This window comes from Drosophila pseudoobscura, chromosome X (assembly GCF_009870125.1).
Source record: "Drosophila pseudoobscura strain MV-25-SWS-2005 chromosome X, UCI_Dpse_MV25, whole genome shotgun sequence".
NCBI lineage: Eukaryota > Metazoa > Arthropoda > Insecta > Diptera > Drosophilidae > Drosophila > Drosophila pseudoobscura.
Genome location: NC_046683.1, coordinates 9,826,538 through 9,848,702, shown reverse-complemented (window position 1 = coordinate 9,848,702; position 22,165 = coordinate 9,826,538). Strand labels below are relative to the sequence as shown.

Genomic DNA, 22,165 nt, shown 5'->3' with positions numbered 1-22,165 from the left:
TTTCGAGTATTTTGAATGATTTATTATATTTTCTGAAACAATATAATACCAGAAATGTGGAAAATTGAAATTTTTTGGTACGATTTAATTTATTTAAATTAGGTTTGCACTCAAAGAGTTCTCAATGTTTATGTGAATTAGGCCAAAAGATTTAATTTTAGATTTAAATTGATTTTAATTTCTTTAACTTCCATTTTCAAAAGGTAGATTCTGCGTGCTAGGAGCTACATATGTGAGAGTTCAGTAAAATACTTGGGACACACTTCCATTCCTGAAAACGGATTCTTAAAGTTATGCATTTTGTTAATAATAAAATAATGGAATCTACACGAACGGTAAACCAATAAAGCGATGTTGTATCCATGGGTTTGAGAAAGTTGTTTCCTTCTGTTATAGTATTTTTTTTGGACACACGGAGTACCTCTGGGAAGACAATGATCTGTGTGCAGATAATATTGAATATTGAAAACTAAATACACCATGAGTAATCATCATATTTTTGTATCATTTATTGCATATACATATTGGATCGATATCAATAATAACTATTGATACATCATATCGTATATCGGATATATTCAACATAGATACGATTTCATCTACGCGCATGCGGAATCACAAATGTTGGTTTTTTTTCATTCTCATCTTCTGTTGCTTTAAGTATTTTTGGGTAAAAAAATTTAATAAATTAAAAAATACATACAATATATAAAAACAAAAAATTAAATATTCATAAAATATTTGATTCTCACGAAGAGAACCGCTCCCCTCTCCGTTTCTTCTTGTGGAGTAAAATGGATAATCGTGTATTATTTATCGCCGCATGTATCGCTTATCGCTTAGCTTGTCGGCTTGTGGTGATAATTTATTGGACTGGAAAGAGAACGATCCATGGAGTGGGCTCACAAGAGACTTTCCTCTTTCTCCCCGTTTTTTTGTTTTGTTTTTTTTTTTAATAAAATCAATAATCTTGTATTAATTATCGCCGTTTATGGGTTATCGCTTGTAGCGATAATTGATTGCATTGTAGCGAGAATTATTTAACTGGAAGAGGGAGATGGGATCCACAGAAAGAGTGAATTGAACAGATTGTAAGAGTACTAGTTCTGCTCTTAATCTATCATTTACCCAGTATGTACTTTTAGAAGTCTAAAAGAAGTGAGGAACCCCTCAGAGGGGATCTCAATGGATGTTGCAGAGTGTAGAGATGAAACTAGAATATTTTTAAGGAAGAACTAGAAAGCATCACTGGCGTTCGGTTACTCCTGGAGCAATCGAATTGCAGTGCAACGACAAATAGCACCATTTGCTGACTCCCGGATCCCAGATCCTCAGTTCACATCGGTGGCTGCCTCTGCTGGAGCGGCAGCCCCTGGTCCTGGCACCGCATTGTCCAGGCATCGCAGCTTCTGGTACATGTGTATGTAGTGGGCCTGCAGCTGCTTCTGGTAGCCCAGGACCTTGTCCTTCTCGGCGCACCACTGCCGCTTCTCCAGCTCCAGGTTGATGCGAAAGTCGTCCAGCTTCTGCCGTAGCTTGGCAATGTCCTCGGCATACGTGGTGGACTCCTCGATGAGGGTGTCCAGCGTCTGCTGCTGTCCCTGGCCCTGGCCCTGGCCTTGGCCCTGTCCCTGGTCCTGCAGCTGCAGTCGCTGCATGATGGCATCCAGCCGGGGCGGAGGAGCCACCACTACCTCCAAGGGGACGGGAGCGGGAGCGGGAACGGCAGCCTCTGCGGAGGATGTGTACTTGCGCGTCTTCTGGCAGATCTCATTAAGGTTGTCCAGCTGCTGCTTGAGACGTGTGTACCGGCCGCAGGGCTCCTCCCCGTACTCGTGGGCAATAGCCAGATCGGAGAGCTCCTTGCGCAGCTTCGCCAGTTCGTTGGTGAGTGCTCCAATCACCTGATCCTTCAACGCAATGATCTTCTGCAGCTGCTGAAGCTGATGCTGGTGCTGGTGCTGCTGCTGCTGCTCCTCCTTTGGTTGACTTTGGCTTTTGGTTTCGCTGCTGCTTTTGCTGCTGCTACTGTTGCTGTGGTTGTGGTGCTTCAGGCTAACAATCGCATGATCCTTGACATTGATTTCGATCTGCAAAAGAGACAGGCTTTAGAGGAAATCTCCAAGGCAAGGGTGAGTCCTGCTTACATGCGCTTCCTTCAGCTGCGTCTTGAGTAAAGCTATCTCCCCATTCCGCTCGCACACCTTCCACTCGCTGTCCTCCAACTGGGAGCGCAGCATGGCCACCGTTTGGCGCGTGTCCTCCAGCTGCTGGTGCAGCCCCATCGCCGAGGACTGGAGCTGCTGTTCGGATTGCTTCAGATTCTGATTGCTGCAGCGTGTGGCGTCCAGTTGCTGCTGGAGCTTGTGCACCTGCTCCTGCTGCCGGATCTTGTGCTGCTTCAACTGGAACTGCTGCAAGGCCAGCAGCTGCTCCATTTTCTTCAGCTTCAGCTGATACTCGCGCTGCTCCCGCTCGTAGAGCAGCCTCAGACGCTGCGTCTCGTGCTCCCAGTAGACCTCCTTGTCCTAAAGCCGCAGCCAAACGAAAGAAGGGATAGAAAGGAGCAAAGAAAAGCGATGCGGTGTGTTAGTGGTGTCGGGTGTGATCGGTTGATCCCTGGCCTTAACCTTTTGTACTTTGAAAATTACTTTCTCATTGTGCTCCATGGCCTGCCGCAGATACGACAGCTCCGAGTCGCGATCCTTCAGTGCTGCCTCCAGTTCAGAGATGCCCGAGTCCGAGGGCGAGGGCGTCAGATCGCTTCCAACCATTGTCCCGCTGCTTTTGCTGGAAGACGGATCCCTTTTAGATTACACGATACACATAAATACAATCATCATCTTCTGCCTCACCTGCTGGCCCCATCCGTCATGCATTCAGTATTCATGGCATCCTCATGGCTGCTGCTGCCACGCTGTAGCACGCGATGATTCCGGCGCCTGGCTGCCAAATGCCGCAGATCTGTTGTGCCTGTAAAAGAAGGAGATTCGTTGAAGGATTTCCCTTGCTTCCTCGATGTTGCGTTTTCTTACTGCCAAACTTCTGTGTCACGGCTGTCGTCGGGAGCGGTGCCAGCGATGGTGTTGATCCATAGCCATATCTTTCCACCGATCCGGAGACCACTTGCTGCTGCTGCTGTTGTTGCAGCTGCTGCTGGAATTGCTGCTGTTGCTGCTGCTGCTGTTGTTGCTGTTGCTGCTGTTGCTGTTGCTGCTGGAGATGCTGTTGCTGTTGCAACTGCTGCTGCTGGTGGCATGCTATGCGATAGTCCGGCTCAAATGGTATCGGCTTGAAGGCAATGGGACGCAGATAGTTACCCCCCGAACCCGAACCCGAGCCCGAGCCCAAAGCCGAACCCGAACCGGAACCTCCTCCATTGGTGCTCTAGAAATCAAAATCAAAATTCAATCAAGGCCTAGCCCCTGAATCTCGCACAAAAGCCTCACCTGTTCCATGGCCTCGCCCATCGATGTCTGTTGCTGTTGCTGCTGTTGCTGTTGCTGCTGGTGCTGCTCGTTAATGGCCAATCGACTTCCTCCGGTAATGGGTGTGGTCCGTCGTGCCACTGATTGCTGCTGATGTGGCAGCATCATTGCCGGCAGCGACTGTAGCGCCTCCTCCTCGTTTGCGTACCGCTGCTCCTCTCCTCCTCCACCGGCCACGCAGCTGCGACTCAGCTCAAACATTTGCCGGATGTTCTGGAACTTGGAACGCATCTGCATCTGGTGGGGGCCACCATCCGCATTCCCATCCCCATCCAGATTGCTGTGACTCCCGAACTTCTGGCTGAAGCGCCGCTGCTCCTGGCGCGACTTGAGCGTGCCCGTGTGGAAGCCATGTCCTTGGGAGAACTGCAGCAACGGCGACTGATGGCTGGGGGTGCTACGCAATGCCAGCGGGGCATTGGTCTCCAGCGAAACGCTGCGCTTGTGGCCCCGCTTGCCTGGCCCCATGGACACCATGGAGACCGGTGGTGTACCCGGCGGCGGGCCGCCCACGGCGTGAACAGGCAGCGCCATGTGTGTGGCAGCGGACATGCTGATGATCGAGAGCTGGAAAAGGGTATAAATAGAGAGAGTTATGTAGTATGAAGGCAGTATTCGATGGGAATAGTCGAAAGAATCATTCTGTCGGGGTCACCAGTATTGAAAGTATGTATATGTGTATGTCTTATGATTTCAAAGTCTCTCTTTCTATTGAGATATTGTTTTCTTTCTTCAATCGAATGCATCGTGTAGTTGGGGACACCTTTTCGTCTCTTTTTGGGCCATCTATGATGCATTCTCCATGATTCAATCTGCACCTGCCTAGCCTGCATCTCAATTTTCCTACGTTATCCTTAACTCTGCTTAAACACTATTAAAAGGTACCTTCACCTTGGTTGACCTTCTGTTTTAAGTGTTCTCCCATTTGTAAACTATTTCATGACCTTGCGAGACTCCGTTTTGGGAAATGAGAGCTTGAAGCATACAAATAAATACATAGAAGGCACCATTTATCGACAAATGAAGCAGCAACCTGTTCCGGAGTCTTCTCCAATAAGGATCTAGACGGACCTGCAGAGAGCTCTTTCTAGACAGAGCGTGGAGTGGTCTTTCCAACGTTTCGCCATCGTTCCATTTTCGCACGCTCTTCGCTAGCATCGCGAATGCCTGAATGCTCGAATGATGATGGTCTCTCTCGTTTGGTGGTCTGCCATCTGCCTTGGCTGCCAGCTACCCCCCGCTGCCATTAGCCGCAGATTCGATTCGATCTTCTAAGCCAAGCCCAAAGTCTTATGCTCTTAACGGTGTATACCGCTTTGCCATAGACATCGGCGGGCACTGGCACTGGCGCTGGCACTCTGGCACTTTCTCATTTCTTGTCGCACGACCCATATTTTTACAACTATTTCCATCTGTCCATCGACTCGCGGACTCCACTCGCGGACTGGAACTCGTCTCAGCTCTGGCGCGGTTTATTGAGACCATCGTTTCGGGGCACTCCACTGTAAGGTTCTTCCTCTGGCAACAGGTTTTTCTCTTTAGCCCCAGATCTGCTCTACGCTGCTCTTCGGTGCTCTCCGATCTTGCTCGGGGGCCCTCATCTACTGATCTCCTGATCACAGATTGCCAAACGATTAGGGTTAAGGTCAAGTGCGTGACCCGGCCGAGGGTTTAATGGGTTGGCTAGTGTATTTTTTTAGCAAAGCTTGCAATTGGGTAAGGCATTAGAGCCTGGGTGCAAGTGTTTCAGCTTCAATTTCATGATGACATTTTTTATTTGACCAAATTTCTCACTTCTAGAGTTTTATTTTTATTGTGTTTTAATGGAATGGAATGGTTAGAATGGTTGCAAATGGAACTATGAACCCTGCAAAAAACTTTCAAAAGGGTTAAATTTTTCGAAAATACTGCAGAAGAAAACTAAGAATTATATTTTCTTTGAGAGCTACAAAAACCTCTAGGAGGTGAAGGCATCATTCCATTAACAGTTCCTCCATTCTTTGGCGGAAGGTATAGATGGACCCTAAGGAAATCAGAGCGCATACGCAAGATACAGATACTAAGCAACAGATACATTGGTTGTGTGTTGTATTTCCTGTGTTCTCCAATCGAACACCACCTCAGATTGCGTTTTATCAGTGGTCGAACAGGTTCCATTTGCCGTGTTGCTCCACTTACCAGTAGATACGATACCCCACCCGCCTGTAAAAAGTATCGTACAGATAGTTAGATACATAGATCGATATGTGTGTTTCCTGGACTGCCACTAGTACGAGTTGCTAACTGTTAAACACTTGTATTAAGAGTCAAAACGGTTAGATAACTGTCAATCACGAAGCAAACCATTGAAGCCCATCCGAACGGCAGACGACAGACGACAGCAGACAGCAGGTTGTGTGGTTCCATTGTATCGACTGGATGGCTGGATGCCTGCTTTGTATCCGTATCTATTGGCCTGTTAAATGGCCAGCAATCTATTCATTTTCCATGCCCCATGCCCCACCACGCGAGTGCCGCGAGAGCTCAAACAAAAGCCGACAATCGGCGACAATTTCCAACCGAGAAACCGACCGACAGACCGTCCGTCCGTCCGTCCGTCCGACCGTCGCACAACGTCGTTAAACTGCCAATGTAATTTATTTACTTCGGACTTGCGAAACACTCTCTCATGCAGCACTCCCCTCCGCAAGAGGCACACCGCACTGTGGCAACACATTCACAAATCACATTAGCGGCTAACTGTTAGATTTTTAGCTGCAGAAATCTGTATCTGCATCTGCAATGTATCTGTATACCAGCGAAAATTATGAGCCAAAACGACCGAAAAACCCCTCTTTTGTGGAATGGAAACCTGTTTCTTCTATTCGGCTTACGGCCAGTTCTTGATGGTCAAAGCTTTGGGCTTTTTTACGAGTTTTTATACCCGATACTCAAAATGGTTTTAGGGGTATATTAGATTTGTGGTGAAAGTGGATGTGTGTAACGTCCAGAAGGAAGCGTTTCCGACCCCATAAAGTATATATATTCTTGATCAGCATCAATAGCCGAGTCGATTGAGCCATGTCTGTCTGGTCGTCCGTCTGTCCGTCCCTATGAGCGCCTAGTGTCACGTTCAGACACGTTTTCTGTCTGACTAAGTATCGGGTATAAATGTAGAGCTGCGGTCGCAGCAGCAACTCACAGCGTTCCATCCCGTTTTTTGTGTGTTTGAAAGTTTCTATGAATGAAAGTATCTTTTTTTGTTGTTTGCGGTTTGAAGGCGGGTCCAGAAATAATAATAACAACAGAAGATCCGCATCGAAAAGAAAACAGAGTGTGAGTGACCCTAAAGAACACCGACGATCCATAGATCCAAAGAGCGGTCCATTGAGCGGGAGGGAGTCTGTGCCACGCGGCGTATGAGTAATCTCTGTGTGCGTTGCATATCGTCATCGTCGCTGGGGCCCAGTCAAAACCGCTGAACGGCTGCGGGATTATTAGCCAATGCCTTTTTCCCACGCTCGCCAGTTGGCAAAGATTTTATATGCATACTCGTACTGACGGCCAGCCAGTCAGCCAGCTAGCCACTCGCACGCTGCACAGTGGTTCGATGCAAAAGATACAGAGACTCGTGGAGTTAGCGATAAGATACGGAGTCCACCTCCTCCCAAAGGCAAGACTGAGACTAGGGACTCTCATAAGGAAAGGAAGAACAAGATACGAAAAAGAACCTACAAATTGAAAGTGGCACAACAAAAGTCTGATCAAAGTTGGCGATTAGCCCAGAAAGTTTCCCTCCCAAGAACGGGGGCTCCAATCCAACATAACCCCCCTCTTAAGTGTGTTTTTCTTATCGGAATGCCACCTCTTTAGCTTTTCTTATCAAATGAAACCAACCGCTTGACCCCACAGTATCTGTATCTAAAACACGCACAATGGCACATATACCCAACCGATGGGAGCTGCCGCATGACACATGCATCATTGAAACGTTGTGCATTTTGTTTTTAAATAAGTAAAGTTGTTATTAAAAATGTAACCATTTGTAAGTAATTAAAAAAAAATTAATATAGACTGAACAAGGACTTCCCAGTGTTTTATATAATTTATATAAAATATTATAATAATAAATGCAACAAATGCAATAAATTTAATGCCTTTAGGAAAATTGTTCATACATCAAGTGTGTCAAAATAGCATCTTGAAGCTGTGTTTTCTTCTACATTTTCATGGAATCTTTGCAGATATCGCCCTTCGATGATTGCAAAAAATCTCAAGCCACTGTGCAACGCGCTTTTCATTCCATACCATTCCATTCCGTTCCATTTGTTGCCTGCGATTTGTGTTTGGTTTATAGTTTTTGTTGAACGTTTTTGCCTGTTTGCATTCGAATGCTCGAATATCTCAAATGTCGGAACGAAGCGTACGACTTGGGCGCTTGGGCGCTGAGCTTTCGGTTATTTATTGTTGATTGTGAATTTTTAATTGAATTCATTTACGAAGTAGACAACGGAGTAGACAGTGGAGCGAAGCGAAGAGAGATAATTGCAATCGAAGCTGGAAACGGAATCGAACAGAGAGACTCCGCCAGAGAGTGAGAGAGAGATAGAGTGAGAGAGAGACAGTGAGGAAGGGGTAGTATCTGTTTATATTTCTTTTTTTTTGGAGTTTTGGGCCATGGCGCATTTGCTGTGGCAGAGACGCGTTCAACAGCAACACCATTCAATATTTTATAAGCGTGACGAAAGACTGAAAACTTTTCTTTTCTTTTGCTATTATTATGATTTTTTCTCTATTTATTTTCCTTTTTTTTTTTTTTTTAAATTTATTGCTTAGCAAAAGCTGTTAGTTTTTCATTTAAGACGCAAATGCATTTCAGGTTTCGATTTTGAAATCATATTCATTTTTCTCTCCCTCCCCCTCTGCTTCTCTCCCTCTCCCTCTCTCGCTCTGTTTTCGTTTCTTTCTTTTGTGTTTCACTTTCGTTTTGCATCATGCATCCAGGCATCGGCGGCTCGAAGCGGAATGAGATTGCAAAAGGTCAGAGCGCGTTGCATTCAACTGTGACGTCAGGCGTTGCCAGCGTCATGCATTCATGGGTTTATGGATGGTTTTATTGGGGATTGGAGGTAGGGGCGGGGGGAATGAGGCAACAGCCATGAGGAAACCCCCTTCGAAAGTTTATCGAAATATTAGACAAATGGATCGATCCATCGATTCGGTGGGGTGGGTAGGGGTTCGACCTTGAGGCGGTGCCTAAGAGCAGGAAATCTTTTTGTTGACTGCTTGATTGCGATTTCGTCATACTTTTCTTTAGGCGGACGGAGATTGAAACTAATGGGACGGAACAAAGGCGTGGAACGGATGGAATGGAACAATCATAAGGACTGGAATGGAGTAAAATGGGAAATTAAAGAGTAGAACGAGTGAAATGAATCAAAAACGAGGGGGAACGTTGTGAGTTGCTGCGGACACCGCAACTCTACATTTATACCCGATACTTAGTCAGTATGGCTCTTCTCCGGCAGACGCCGCTAATATTAAACGGCACGACAAAGAGTTCGTGCGAGAGAGACAGAAAATCAGTATGAACATGTCGTCGGGCGCTGCGTAGCCACTGAAAATTGATTTGTTCCTTTTGGCTATAAAAATGATCCAATCAGAACCAGATTCAGCAATCTGATAGCAATCTGGTCATTCTCTATGATTGCGCGTTTTTAGTTTTCTGGAATCTTCAATATTGTGGATGCCACATTTTTTCGTCCTTTGTGGAGGTCCCTTCCGCCTCCTGTGGGGCGAAATTTTGAAATGTATGTGTAATAGTGACATATTACAGAAGTCTGGATACAAAATGTCGTTGCTCTAGCTCTTATAATCTTTGAGCCCTAGGCGCTTATAGGGACGGACAGACAGACGGGGTTCAATCGACTCGGCTATTGATGCTGATCAAGAATATATGTATATACTTTATCCCTCTGGACGTTACACACCTCCATTTTCATCACAAATCTAATATATGTATGTACGCCTACACTCATTTTAAGTATCTTGATTTTTATTGAATAATTATTATTTTTGATTTTTATTGAATAATTGTTATTATAATTGTTATTCTTGATTTTTTTGAATAATTGTTATTATAACTATTATTCTTGATTTTTATTGAATAATTGTTTTTATAATTGTTATTATAATTGTTATTCTTGATTTTTATTGAATAATCGTTATTATAATTGTTATTCTTGATTTTTATTGAATAATCGTTATTATAATTGTTATTCTTGATTTTTATTGAATAATCGTTATTATAATTGTTATTCTTGATTTTTATTGAATAATCGTTATTATAATTGTTATTCTTGATTTTTATTGAATAATCGTTATTATAATTGTTATTCTTGATTTTTATTGAATAATCGTTATTATAATTTTTATTCTTGATTATTATTGAATAATCGTTATTATAATTGTTATTCTTGATTTTTATTGAATAATCGTTATTATAATTTTTATTATAATTGTTATTCTTGATTTTTATTGAATAATCATTATTATAATTGTTATTCTTGATTTTTATTGAATAATCGTTATTATAATTGTTATTATAATTGTTATTCTTGATTTTTATTGAATAATTGTTATTATAATTGTTATTCTTGATTTTTATTGAATAATTGTTATTATAATTGTTATTCTTGATTTTTATTGAATAATCGTTATTATAATTGTTATTATAATTGTTATTCTTGATTTTTATTGAATAATCGTTATTATAATTGTTATTTTTGTTTTTTATTGAATAATCGTTATTATAACTGTTATTTTTGATTTTTTTGAATAATTGTTATTATAATTGTTATTCTTGATTTTTATTGAATAATTGTTATTATAACTGTTATTCTTGATTTTTATTGAATAATTGTTATTATAACTGTTATTCTTGATTTTTATTGAATAATTGTTATTATAACTGTTATACTTGATTTTTATTGAATAATTGTTATTATAACTGTTATTCTTGATTTTTTTGAATAATTGTTATTCTTGATTTTTATTGAATAATCGTTATTATAATTGTTATTCTTGATTTTTATTGAATAATCGTTATTATAATTGTTATTCTTGATTTTTATTGAATAATCGTTATTATAATTGTTATTCTTGATTTTTATTGAATAATTGTTATTATAACTGTTATTCTTGATTTAATAATTGTTATTATAATTGTTATTTTTGATTTTTTTGAATAATTGTTATTATAATTGTTATTCTTGATTTTTATTGAATAATTGTTATTATAACAGTTATTCTTGATTTTTATTGAATAATTGTTATAATTGTTATTTTTGATTTTTTTAAATAATTGTTATTATAATTGTTATTCTTGATTTTTATTGAATAATTGTTATTATAACTGTTATTCTTGATTTTTATTGAATAATTGTTATAATTGTTATTCTTGATTTTTTTGAATAATTGTTATTATAACTGTTATTCTTGATTTTTATTGAATAATTGTTATTATAATTGTTATTCTTGATTTTTATTGAATAATTGTTATTATAACTGTTATTCTTGATTTTTATTGAATAATTGTTATAATTGTTATTTTTGATTTTTTTAAATAATTGTTATTATAACTGTTATACTTGATTTTTATTGAATAATTGTTATTATAACTGTTATTCTTGATTTTTTTGAATAATTGTTATTCTTGATTTTTATTGAATAATCGTTATTATAATTGTTATTCTTGATTTTTATTGAATAATCGTTATTATAATTGTTATTCTTGATTTTTATTGAATAATCGTTATTATAATTGTTATTATAATTGTTATTCTTGATTTTTATTGAATAATTGTTATTATAACTGTTATTCTTGATTTAATAATTGTTATTATAATTGTTATTTTTGATTTTTTTGAATAATTGTTATTATAATTGTGCGTGCGAGAGAGACAGAAAATCAGTCTGCGCGTGACGTCGGGCGCTGCGTAGCCACTGCAAATTGATTTGTTTCCTTTGGCTATAAAAATGATCCGATCTGATGCAGATGCAGCGACCTGATAGATATGGTCTTTATTTATGATTCTGCGTTTTTAGTTTTCTCGAATGTGCAATATTGTGGATGCAACAGATTTTCGTCCTTTGTGGGGGCGGAAGGGGGTGGGGCGAAATTTTGAGATATACGTTTTATAGTGAGATCTAACAGGAGTACGGACACTAAATTTGGTTTCTCTAGCCTTAATACACTCTGAGATTTGTGAATATCCCCAGATTCGCATCCTTTGCGGGGGCGGAAGGGGGTGTGGCAAAATTTTGAAATATTTTTGGAGCAGTGACATATCACAGAAGTCTGGATCCAAAACATCGTTGCTCTAGCTCTTATAGTCTTTGAGCATTAGGCGCTGAAGGGGACGGACAGACGGACAGACGGACGGACGGACAGACGGACAGACAGACATGGCTCAATCGACTCGGCTATTGATGCTGATCAAGAATATATATACTTTATGGGGTCGGAAACGATTCCTTCTGGACGTTACACACATCCACTTTTACCACAAATCTAATATACCCCTAAAACCATTTTGAGTATCGGGTATAAAAATGAATGGAACGCATTTTATTCCTAAAAATGGATTTAATGGAACAATTAGAAACGAATGGAATGTAACAAGATACGGAATAGCTATGCCTATAAGAGTGAGTACTCTCTTCCCTAAGGAAACGGCTATACAATACGGAATATCTAAGCCACAATAGTTGAAGGAAATCTTTAAAGTTGACTGCGATTTCGTCAGACATTTCGTTGGCCATAAAAATCATTCTAAACTTAGTTTTTAAGCCCCCACACTCAAAATACTCAACGTTCAACAGAGTCTCGACACTCGAAAAACACATTCGATATTTATGAAGCTCAAACACTCCTCCACTCCGATCTGTCTGGTGTCTGGAGAGCCAATCCCCCTTCCGGCGGCGGCGACGGCCATCAGTGAGTGAGTGAAAGGTGCAGTCGCACTGTTCGTAGGAGCAACCAGCAACCTGACAGCCAGAACATTTTGTGATGGGAACTGTTTTCGGTGGTGCCCAAGAATCCACTTGGGACCGGCGACTGGAACTGGAACTCCTTGGAGACTTGGGCGGGACTGGTTAGCGGCAGTACTGGAACCTGGTCATTCCTTCCCTTATAAGGCCACCATTCTCCATTCCCACATTATTTTGGGCCCTTGGGGCTGGCAATGGCTGGATGGCCATGGAGATGGCATATTTTTCGTCAGATTTGTGATTTGTGATTTCTGATTTTTCTGCTGATGTTGCAACATCCATGGAGCAAAGTACACGGGTACCTACTATTTGCCACAGTTAAATATTGAATTTGTTTTGCAGTTCATTCTATTGTCAGATCCAACAAAACGGTGGAGCGTGACTAATGGGGGGAATGGGCTTTGGCTTGGGCTTGGGCCCGGGCTCGGGCCCGGGCTCGGGCATGGGAATGGTAGCCCCCCATCGATGTGTGTGGACGTGGGAAAGTTCGCCCACGGTTTGTGGCTGATCTTTTGGCTAGGATTCGGTCAGATCTAACAGCTGGCTGACTGGCTGACTGGCTACCTGGCTGGCCAGCTCTGCCCCGTAGTCCCGTTGCCCCGTTGTGCTTCGATGGATCGGATCAGTGAAAGCTTGCATGTGGCATGTGGCATAGCCTGCTCTGCATTTGTAATTGCTGCCCCAACCGTTTGGAATACCCTTTCTTGCAGACGAGCGTATTAAGACTATACGGGAATGGGATGTTTCTTTCCGTTTTGCGTCCTCCAATGAGAGCTATCTAGGGTATCTAAATGTCGAGCAACATTGCAGGTTTTTAGTTGTTTTTGTGTTGGTCCGGATATTGAAGCTCGACCTGCGCTGATCCATCGCTTAATTGAGCGAGACCTCTCGATTTGCATGAATCCGACTGTCATTATCATCGCAATGCCTCTCCCCACAACACCTCCCCTTCTCTCCGTCTCTTTTTCTCTGCCTGTTTGTTTTAGTTTTCTGTTGTCTGCCAAATTCGGTAAATAGACAAAATGCTGGCTAACAAATATTCAAGAATTTTGAAACATTACGCCAACGCCGAAGTCGAAAATCCAAAAAGCCGAAAGCCGAAAGCCGAAAGCCCTGAGACAATGGCAATTCATTCATTGTAATTTAAGGTCAATGGGATTTTTGGGCCTATGCCGAATATGGAGCATATGAATGGACGGATCGAGAGATACAGCTCCAAATAACCATTCTTTGAGATACATAAACAAAAACAAAAACTATCTGCTGTACAACCCGCATTCATCAACAGTTCAGAGGCACTTCAAAGATATATAGATGAATGGATGGACGGATGGATGGATGGATGGTCTTGGATTGGAATGGAATTGGAATTGGAATTGTCTTGTGAATGTGTATGTGGGTGTATTTGTTGTGCTTAACCCGTTTTTACACTCATGAATAGCGAATAGCAACTCCATCCACCTCTCCACTGGTACGAGTGCTCGTATGTGCCGTTAAAATTAAAAATACTATTAATGAGAGTTATCTTTGGCGTCTCCTGGTAATTGTTTTTTGCCAGCTGTAGCTGCATAGATAGATACTCGTGCGAGATACGAGTATCTCTGTGTGTGTGGGGGGGGGAAATGGTGGGAAAATACGGCGGCGACCCATACGGATGGTGTAATTAAATGCAATGCTCGTATGATAAGCGACGGAACAAAACCACTTAATGGAACAGAATGAAACGGAATGCCTAATGGGATGGAGATTGGAGTTCGTTCTCCAAGACGGGAACTAATGGAATGGAACGTGGAGGAGGACTGGGACTACTGTACCGATTTGCATGGGCTGTGCGTCCCCTTCAAAGGACTAAGCTCTACGCTTTGGGTTCAATCCGATTAAATGTCAATCGAAGGCCAATTCATGGCTATAGAACTTTTAGAGCACTTTTAGCATTCCGATCTACAATATCTATGTATTGCTCGTTGGAAAAGGTTCCGCACTGAACTGATTAGGTTAATTAATAGGTAAAACAAGTCTTAATTGAACATGTTCAGTTGTTTGTCTTCTACTATCTTGCTTTGAGCCTGGGCCGGCAATTAAGCAAACGTTTATGTACGTGATTTACGGCGTTTGCATATAAAGTGCTTAACTATTTGTCTGAATAAATAATTATCGCTAGACGCCGCAGCTCATTCCACAAATAATGTGTTCTTTGGTGAGAACGAATCGTATAATGGCATCGATAAACCATTGAACATTTTGATGGCTTGGATGATTGCTAGCCCAAAATGATGGAAATATTATCCATGATTGACCCAAAAGAATGATTCTTTAATTAGAAATCATTCGTTTGGCACTTATCCTTGAAGAAATCGGCAAAACCCGAAGCTGAATGCTGAATGGAAGTGAAGTGTTCTCGAAGCTGCCACACCATGCCACTCCACTCCATTCCATTCCATTCCATTCCACACTCCACTCGGATGATGATGATGACCTGGATCTATCGTGCGAGTACAAGACAAAGTCAAGTTGAAGTCAGCCACTGTCCCACTATCCAGTATCCACCACACACGGAACACCTTATCTTCTTTCACTTGAGCTTCACCTACATAAAAAAGGCCAAAACACACCGTCGGACCAGCGGACCCACGGAGAGGAGTATCAAAAGTGATCATAAATCTTTATAACCTGTATGGGGGGATTTTCACCAGGTTTTTCGGGCACTCGATGTGGGGTGCTCCGCTCCCCTGGCCACCACAGACCTCCCCCGGGAGAAAGAGTGTACTCTCGTAAAAAGTGAATTTCTGCCCGCAATCCACAATCCCAGACAAGCGATCCGCTCGGACCACTTCAGCAGCCTTCAGCCTCCGCTTTATATTACTTTTTAGTTTTTGTTTTTGTTTTTGTTTTGGTTTTGGACTTTGGTTTTGTTTTTCCTTCCCAGATGACTTTTGTACTCTTTTGTTTTTTTTTTTGTTGCTTTTGTTTTTGTGCTTTTTTGCGCTCGCACTTGGCCTTAATTGCGGCGCATGCGCGCGCACTTTCAATTCCTTTCGGAGTCGGAGAAACAAAGAAAATAATATTAAAAAATACAACAACAAAATCGTGTGGCAAATTGTTGGCCGAGTCAGAAATTAGATTTAAAGCGCGGCGATAATGATGCGGCAGAGAGTCTAATAATAATTTTTGCAGCTGCGGAACGGGGCAGGGCAGGGCAGGGCAGGGGCAAATCCAAAACGAAAATTGCTCTGAAGCTCTGAAGCGAACAGAATTGAGGCTTGAGATCTGAGAGTCAAGAGACGGCTGCCAGCAAGTTCAGGGCTAACGAAAAATCAAGGAACAAATGAAGGAATGTTAAATACACTACCATCGAGGGTATCACCTCCTGAGGGCATTCATGCTATGGCAGTCCCCATGCCATTTGGAGTCCTTTCTTGGGGAGCATTGCATTAGGGGTATTCACTGTTTTCAACACACATATTATCACAGCTTTTCGATATTTGTTTCTATAATCACAGCGATCTAGAGATATGTATATTGATTAACAGAGCCAAGGCTACCTCGAGCTCCTTCTAGGGTATTCTTCGGGCGCAAAAAAATGAGCAACCGAAAGAAAAGCAAAAAAAAAAGAGCTCAAAGACAGAGGAGAGTCGCATATTTCTAGAGGCTGACCAGAGCACCGCGGCAATGTCTCTTTTTTTTGTGTGTGTTTTTTTTTATATTTTATCATTTTTCTTTTCTTTTTTTTTTAGTTTTGTTTTGTTTTTTTTTTTTGTTTTTTGCTACTTGGACCAACAGGTTCGTTCGTTCGTGGTGGTTCGATGTTGAGAAAAAGTCAAACGGCTCAATAATCGAAGACGGTTCGGGGCTGAAGCTGGAACTGAGCTTCGCTGGAGCTGGGCTCGGGCTGGGGCTGGGGCTGGGGCTGGGACTGGGGCTCCAACTTCAACTTCAGAGTCCGGATAAATGAGGACAACAACAGCGACAACTTTAATGAGGTTATGTCTAGGTATGTACATATGTATGTATATGCAGGTATGTGTGTGCCTGTCCGTCTGTCTGTTTGTGTGTCCGAATATTTTCAAATGCAATTCCGAATAAAATTGAAATTTAAAAATCTTGAACTATTATTTTCGCTTACCTCTTCCTCTCCTCTCGTCACGCTCTCTGTGCGACTCCACTCGTTTTGGGTCTCTTGTTCAAAATTCTTGTTGCTTATTTTTGTTTTGTTTTCCAAAAAGGGGCGCAATAGTCCCTTATTTATGCATGAATTTTGCTTGATTTTCTCACTCCCTTTCGCACTCTCTTGCTTGCACAAAAACCACAAAAAAATACAGCTTAGTTGTAAATAAAAATGATCTGCGAAAATAAAGGAAAAACAAAAAGCCGTTGCACGCCAGCGCTTTCAAATTTTGTTCCAGAGAGTCTTTTTGCGCATACGCAGCGCCGACTTCGACTTGGACTTTCACGTACGAGCGCTCAAAGCAAACTTATCCATGGGGCCCGTGTGCCGAGCCCGTGCCGAGCCGAACCGAGGCCTAAGCTTTTTGCCAGCCGCTAGTCGCATAGCTTTTTTGTAGCTTTGAGAGAGCACTCCCTGAGTTTGTCCATACCTGGCGCAGCCGCAGAGAGCAGTAGCCGCAGTGAGAGAGCCGCACTAGCAGTAGCAGAATAATCACCTGTGAGAGAACAGCAACACTGCACCAGTGGGTGAGCAGCAGGCAGCGGTAGTAGAAATGAGAGAGCAAGCAGCACCAGTAGCACCAGAGAGAGAGAGAAAGAGCAGCTGTGATTCCACGGTGACTGGGATAGCGGCTCCCTCCCATTTCGGAACTGAGGATCAGTGCTGCTTGGCTAGCTATTTTTCGGTAAATAATGCAAGGTGCTACCACCCTTTGGCGCTCATCCATTGGGCCATCGTGGCTCACCCTTATATCACTGCCGTTCCACTGCTCAGGCGCTCCTCGATATTCGAGACCAGAGAGCTGCATCTATGGCGGAAAGAAAGGTTTTAAACACCAGTGCCATTACACAGTATTTTTTCGAAAGTTATTATTCTTATTGCGTAAACATTTGGGCAACATATGGGCGTTGCAGGGCACGCTCCCATTTGGAACAGTGGAAAAAGAATACAAAATCAATATTAATTTGTTCAATTTAATGCACAAATGAGGAAATGTAAAGAAATTTATAAATTACATTTATTTTGGTGTTTCATAAAATTATAACAATTATAAAAAAATGTATGCAAACTGCCATTCATTTGTTAATCTGTTAATTATGAATTTAAATAACCTATCTCTAAAGGAAGCAGTAGGTTTATTCTACAGCTACGACATCACTGAATTGGCCATCATTGTCGGTGATTCTTCCTGCTTAGCCAGGGTTGCCACGGCGCTGCAATTACGCAGCTGATTCGACCGCAGCAGCAGCTAATTTCCTCTAATTTTGCGGTATTTTCCCATATGGGTTGGTCGAGTGAATGGCCAGAGATGGCTGGCTACCTGTTACATGGTTTTGCAGTTCTCGCAGCAGACACGCGCACCTGTAATGGCCATCCGTCCGCAAATTGACCCATAAAATGGTAACGTTTCTTGGGCCATGATGGATTAGCTGTCCATATATCATCGTAGATACATTATCCGACTGTGGCAGAACAGGGCAGGGGGAACAGAGTGCAACAAGCCTGGCAAATGCGAATACAAGTATCCGAATACATAAATAACTATCCACCATGCTGCTGCTGTTGTTGGCTTGTATGTTCGTACACCCCGATCGTGTCGATCTCATGTCTTCGATTTGCATGCCAAGTAGTCGGGAAGTCGAAGTAGAAGTCGTACTTCAGTACATGGTGTCTATGTGCCAGCACAGCAGCAGCACCGCAGCAACAGCAGCTGGTTTATGAATCCAAAACATGCGATATCCGATCACAGCGATCGCCATTCTACAGTTCACAGTACACAGTGGCAGTGCCAGCAATCCTCATCTCAAGGCTGTCTCTCCCGCCATCGGATGCCATTAGCTTATGAGTCGCGATTAACCCTAAACTAGCGTATGGTTCTCTTTCGTGGGTCATTCGTTTTCTTAACAGAAAACCCCCACAGAATAGGTTATCCTCTCAATGGGTTCTTAATGATGATCAGTGATTGCTGCTAACTATCATCATTTGATGCGTAATGATCTGTTGAATAACATACCAATCCACCAAATCGTGTTTATCTACTTTATGGAGGGATCTTTATGGACAACCCCTGTGTAAGATGTAGTGGATACTGAGCTATATATTCATGGATAACTTCTGCTAGGATGTTGGGGAAGTTTTCCAAGAAAATAATCATATTATTAGTGATCACACTTTATTATTCCCTTAATGATCCATTAGACAGGCCTAACATCTATACCCAATCATCGCAAGTCAATTACCCATTATGCACGATCAACGAAAGAATGGGAAAGATTCATCTGCTTGGTTCTTCCATCCATAATCCATAATGTGCCATGGATAACCCACCTGGTTACCCAAAGAAACGCACACACATTTCTTATACACAGACAATTTTTTATTAATTCGAGAGTCACTTGGAGTCTTTGCTAAAAGATACTGTACAGTTTTCTTGGCTGATTTCAGCAGACAGGTCTCCTGGCTGAACTGTCCTTTGGATTATTTGCCATAGATCTCAATGTTGTGACCGGTATCCAGGATCTTCCCTCGGCTTGATCTTCTCCTTTCCTTAGCTTGTGACCTCTCAGGAATTTTTCAGTGTCGATTTTCCAAAAGAAAAAAATTAGACTTGCCGCTATGAATGAAGGACTCTCAATATGAGGATTTCATGAGACAAATTCCTAATACGCACCTTACGGATTCGTGTATGGTCCTTCCGATTCTTGACCAGGGATTTGTGTACATTCTTTGCTTTCTTTTTTGTAGATTTCTATTTTCCAATCGTTCGAGGCCAATCAATAGTTTAAGCAGAGGGCATTGTTTTCGGGCGTATACATTTGTATTTGTGTATAAAAAAGTGTATACCTTGCACATTTTGTCAAGGCATTCAACGTCTCAGTGATCCATCCATCAGTATATTTGATACTTAGTATGGTAGTATAATATTGAACTCCAACTAAATGTCAAAGCAGGTGTTAGAGGTAACTCAAAATAATGTTTCCCCGAAAATAAAGCACTTGTAAAAACTCACCCAATTGATTCGTGGATGTGTCTCTCAGAGTTTTTACCAGAAATTTGTGTAGATTCCATTCTTCATGGGAGTACTTCTCGTAACTTATCGATCGGGGCCAATCAATAGTTACAGCAGAGGGCATATACATTTGTATTTGTGTATAAAAAAGTGTATACCTTGCACATTTTGTCAAGGCGTCCAACGTCTCAGGTATCCATCAGTATATTTGGTATTTAGTATGGTAGTATAATATTGAACTCCAACTAAATGTCAAAGCAGGAGGGAGAGGTAACTCAAAATAATGTTTCCCCGAAAATAAAGCACTTGTAAAAACTCACCCGATTGATTCGTGGATGTGTCCTTCAGAGTTTTTACCAGAAATTTGTGTAGATTCCATTCTTCATGGGAGTACTTCTCGTAACTAATCGATCGGGGCCAATCAATAGTTACAGCAGAGGGCATATACATTTGTATTTGTGTATAAAAAAGTGTATACCTTGCACATTTTGTCAAGGCATCCAACGTCTCAGGTATCCATCAGTATATTTGGTATTTGGTATGGTAGTATAATATTGAACTCAAACTAAATGTCAAAGCAGGTGGGAGAGGTAACTCAAAAAAATGTTTCCCCGAAAATATAGCACTCGTAAAAACTCACCCGATTGATTCTTGGATGTGTCTCTTAGAGTCTTTACCAGAAATTTGTGTAGATTCCATTCTTCATGGGAGTACTTCTCGTAACTAATCGATCGGGGCCAATCAATAGTTACAGCAGAGGGCATATACATTTGTATTTGTGTATAAAAAAGTGTATACCTTGCACATTTTGTCAAGGCATCCAACGTCTCAGGTATCCATCAGTATATTTGGTATTTAGTATGGTAGTATAATATTGAACTCAAACTAAATGTCAAAGCAGGTGGGAGAGGTAACTCAAAAAAATGTTTCCCCGAAAATATAGCACTCGTAAAAACTCACCCGATTGATTCTTGGATGTGTCTCTTAGAGTCTTTACCAGAAATTTGTGTAGATTCCATTCTTCATGGGAGTACTTCTCGTAACTAATCGATCGGGGCCAATCAATAGTTACAGCAGAGGGCATATACATTTGTATTTGTGTATAAAAAAGTGTATACCTTGCACATTTTGTCAAGGCATCCAACGTCTCAGGTATCCATCAGTATATTTGGTATTTAGTATGGTAGTATAATATTGAACTCAAACTAAATGTCAAAGCAGGTGGGAGAGGTAACTCAAAATAATGTTTCCCCGAAAATATAGCACTTGTAAAAACTCACCCGATTGATTCGTGGATGTGTCCCTCAGAGTTTTTACCAGGGATCTGAAAGCACCCGCTTCCAGATCGGCTTTGGACGTCTCAGGATTAGTGTAGTGTATTAATTGGTAAACAAAAATAAACTCCAGAAGGGCAGGGTTCTCGGGCTTAGGAGTTTCAGGTATTGCACAGTGTAGTTATTTGCATAAAAAATATATACATAGCTTGCACATTTTATCAAAGCATTTAAAATCTCGCGGATGGAAGAGTGTATTTTGCGTCCGGTAAATGGTAGTAAAATATATATCTTCAACTAAATGTCAAAGCAGCGCCCTGTGACAGGTAACTCAAAATAATGTTTCCCCGAAAATATACCAATTCCTAAAACTCACCCAATGGATTTCTCAATGAATGGTCCTTCCGAATCTTTGCCACGGACTTGTAACTAATCGGCTTCTTAGAGATCCATGGCTTGGTGTTCGCAGAGCTTCTACTTTGCCCCCTTGTCCTTCACTTCGAAGGTCTTATAGGTGTAGTCATCGATGGCCTTGAGGTTCTTGATGACGAACTCCTTGACGGCAGCCACGTATTCGGCGGCCGACAGGATCATCTGCTTGAAGGCCTCAATCACACGGCCCTCACCCTGCAGTTGACCCTTGAAGCACTCTTCAGAGACCTGGGTGATGTACCCGCGCAAACCCAACACCTTGGCCTGGGCCGCAGCGAACATCTCGAACGCCTCTTTAGGGATTTTTCCCTTAATTTCAAAGTCACAAGTCATTATATTGGCCTTGGACATTATCACAGAAATTTTGAAAAAGTTTTATTTACACATTCTAAAACAAAATTTTTTGGAAAAAATACAAAAATAATTTGGAAAAACTGTAAATTTTAGAGCTGATGTTCAGGGCGCTGCTCCCAAACAAGTACTGAGCCGAACAGGGCCCTGAAATATGTACCTCTCAGTGAGGCATTCCTACTTGCCTACTTTTCTGAGAGTTTCTCAGTGCAAAACCAAAAAAACAAGTCATGACCTCCTCTGACTCTGACCCTCAATTCCAGTTCAAGGGTTAAGTGTAATGGCAGGCAATTATCGCAGACGATGGCTGGCCCCAACAGATCTTATTCCCAAAGAAAATACCCCCGCAAAGTTCGCAATATATACTACATGCATGTACTATAGATTATGAAAAATTTGCGGATTTAGTAAAGAA

General features: G+C 41.7%; 2 protein-coding genes across 8 annotated transcripts; both read right to left on the bottom strand.

The window, feature by feature from the left end:
- Nucleotides 1-485: 485 nt before the first annotated feature.
- On the bottom strand, nucleotides 486-17,041 carry LOC6901613 (leucine zipper putative tumor suppressor 2 homolog). Of its 2 annotated transcripts, none has more exons than XM_015186406.2 (7): nucleotides 16,642-17,041; nucleotides 3,450-4,055; nucleotides 3,036-3,387; nucleotides 2,856-2,973; nucleotides 2,631-2,790; nucleotides 2,148-2,528; nucleotides 486-2,090 (listed from the first exon to the last, which is right to left on the bottom strand). In XM_015186406.2, exons 2-7 carry the CDS (start codon nucleotides 4,038-4,040, stop codon nucleotides 1,332-1,334), a joined length of 2,361 nt encoding a protein of 786 aa, XP_015041892.2. In that variant the 5' UTR covers nucleotides 4,041-4,055; nucleotides 16,642-17,041; the 3' UTR covers nucleotides 486-1,331. The 2 variants fall into 2 exon arrangements, with proteins under 2 accessions (XP_015041892.2, XP_002134283.2); XM_002134247.3 differs by having other exon boundaries at nucleotides 2,652-2,790; nucleotides 16,642-17,039.
- A 1,997-nt stretch (nucleotides 17,042-19,038) lies between these two features.
- Nucleotides 19,039-21,896, bottom strand: LOC4815141 (acylphosphatase-1). Of its 6 annotated transcripts, none has more exons than XM_033385061.1 (8): nucleotides 21,344-21,896; nucleotides 20,974-21,118; nucleotides 20,654-20,898; nucleotides 20,334-20,578; nucleotides 20,014-20,258; nucleotides 19,694-19,938; nucleotides 19,355-19,618; nucleotides 19,039-19,297 (listed from the first exon to the last, which is right to left on the bottom strand). In XM_033385061.1, exon 1 carries the CDS (start codon nucleotides 21,748-21,750, stop codon nucleotides 21,442-21,444), a length of 309 nt encoding a protein of 102 aa, XP_033240952.1. In that variant the 5' UTR covers nucleotides 21,751-21,896; the 3' UTR covers nucleotides 19,039-19,297; nucleotides 19,355-19,618; nucleotides 19,694-19,938; nucleotides 20,014-20,258; nucleotides 20,334-20,578; nucleotides 20,654-20,898; nucleotides 20,974-21,118; nucleotides 21,344-21,441. The 6 variants fall into 6 exon arrangements, 2 of the variants coding, with proteins under 2 accessions (XP_033240952.1, XP_033240951.1); XM_033385060.1 differs by having other exon boundaries at nucleotides 20,974-21,284; nucleotides 21,344-21,894; XR_004470628.1 differs by lacking the exon at nucleotides 19,694-19,938 and having other exon boundaries at nucleotides 20,974-21,284; nucleotides 21,344-21,438.
- Between the last annotated feature and the right edge of the window lie 269 nt (nucleotides 21,897-22,165).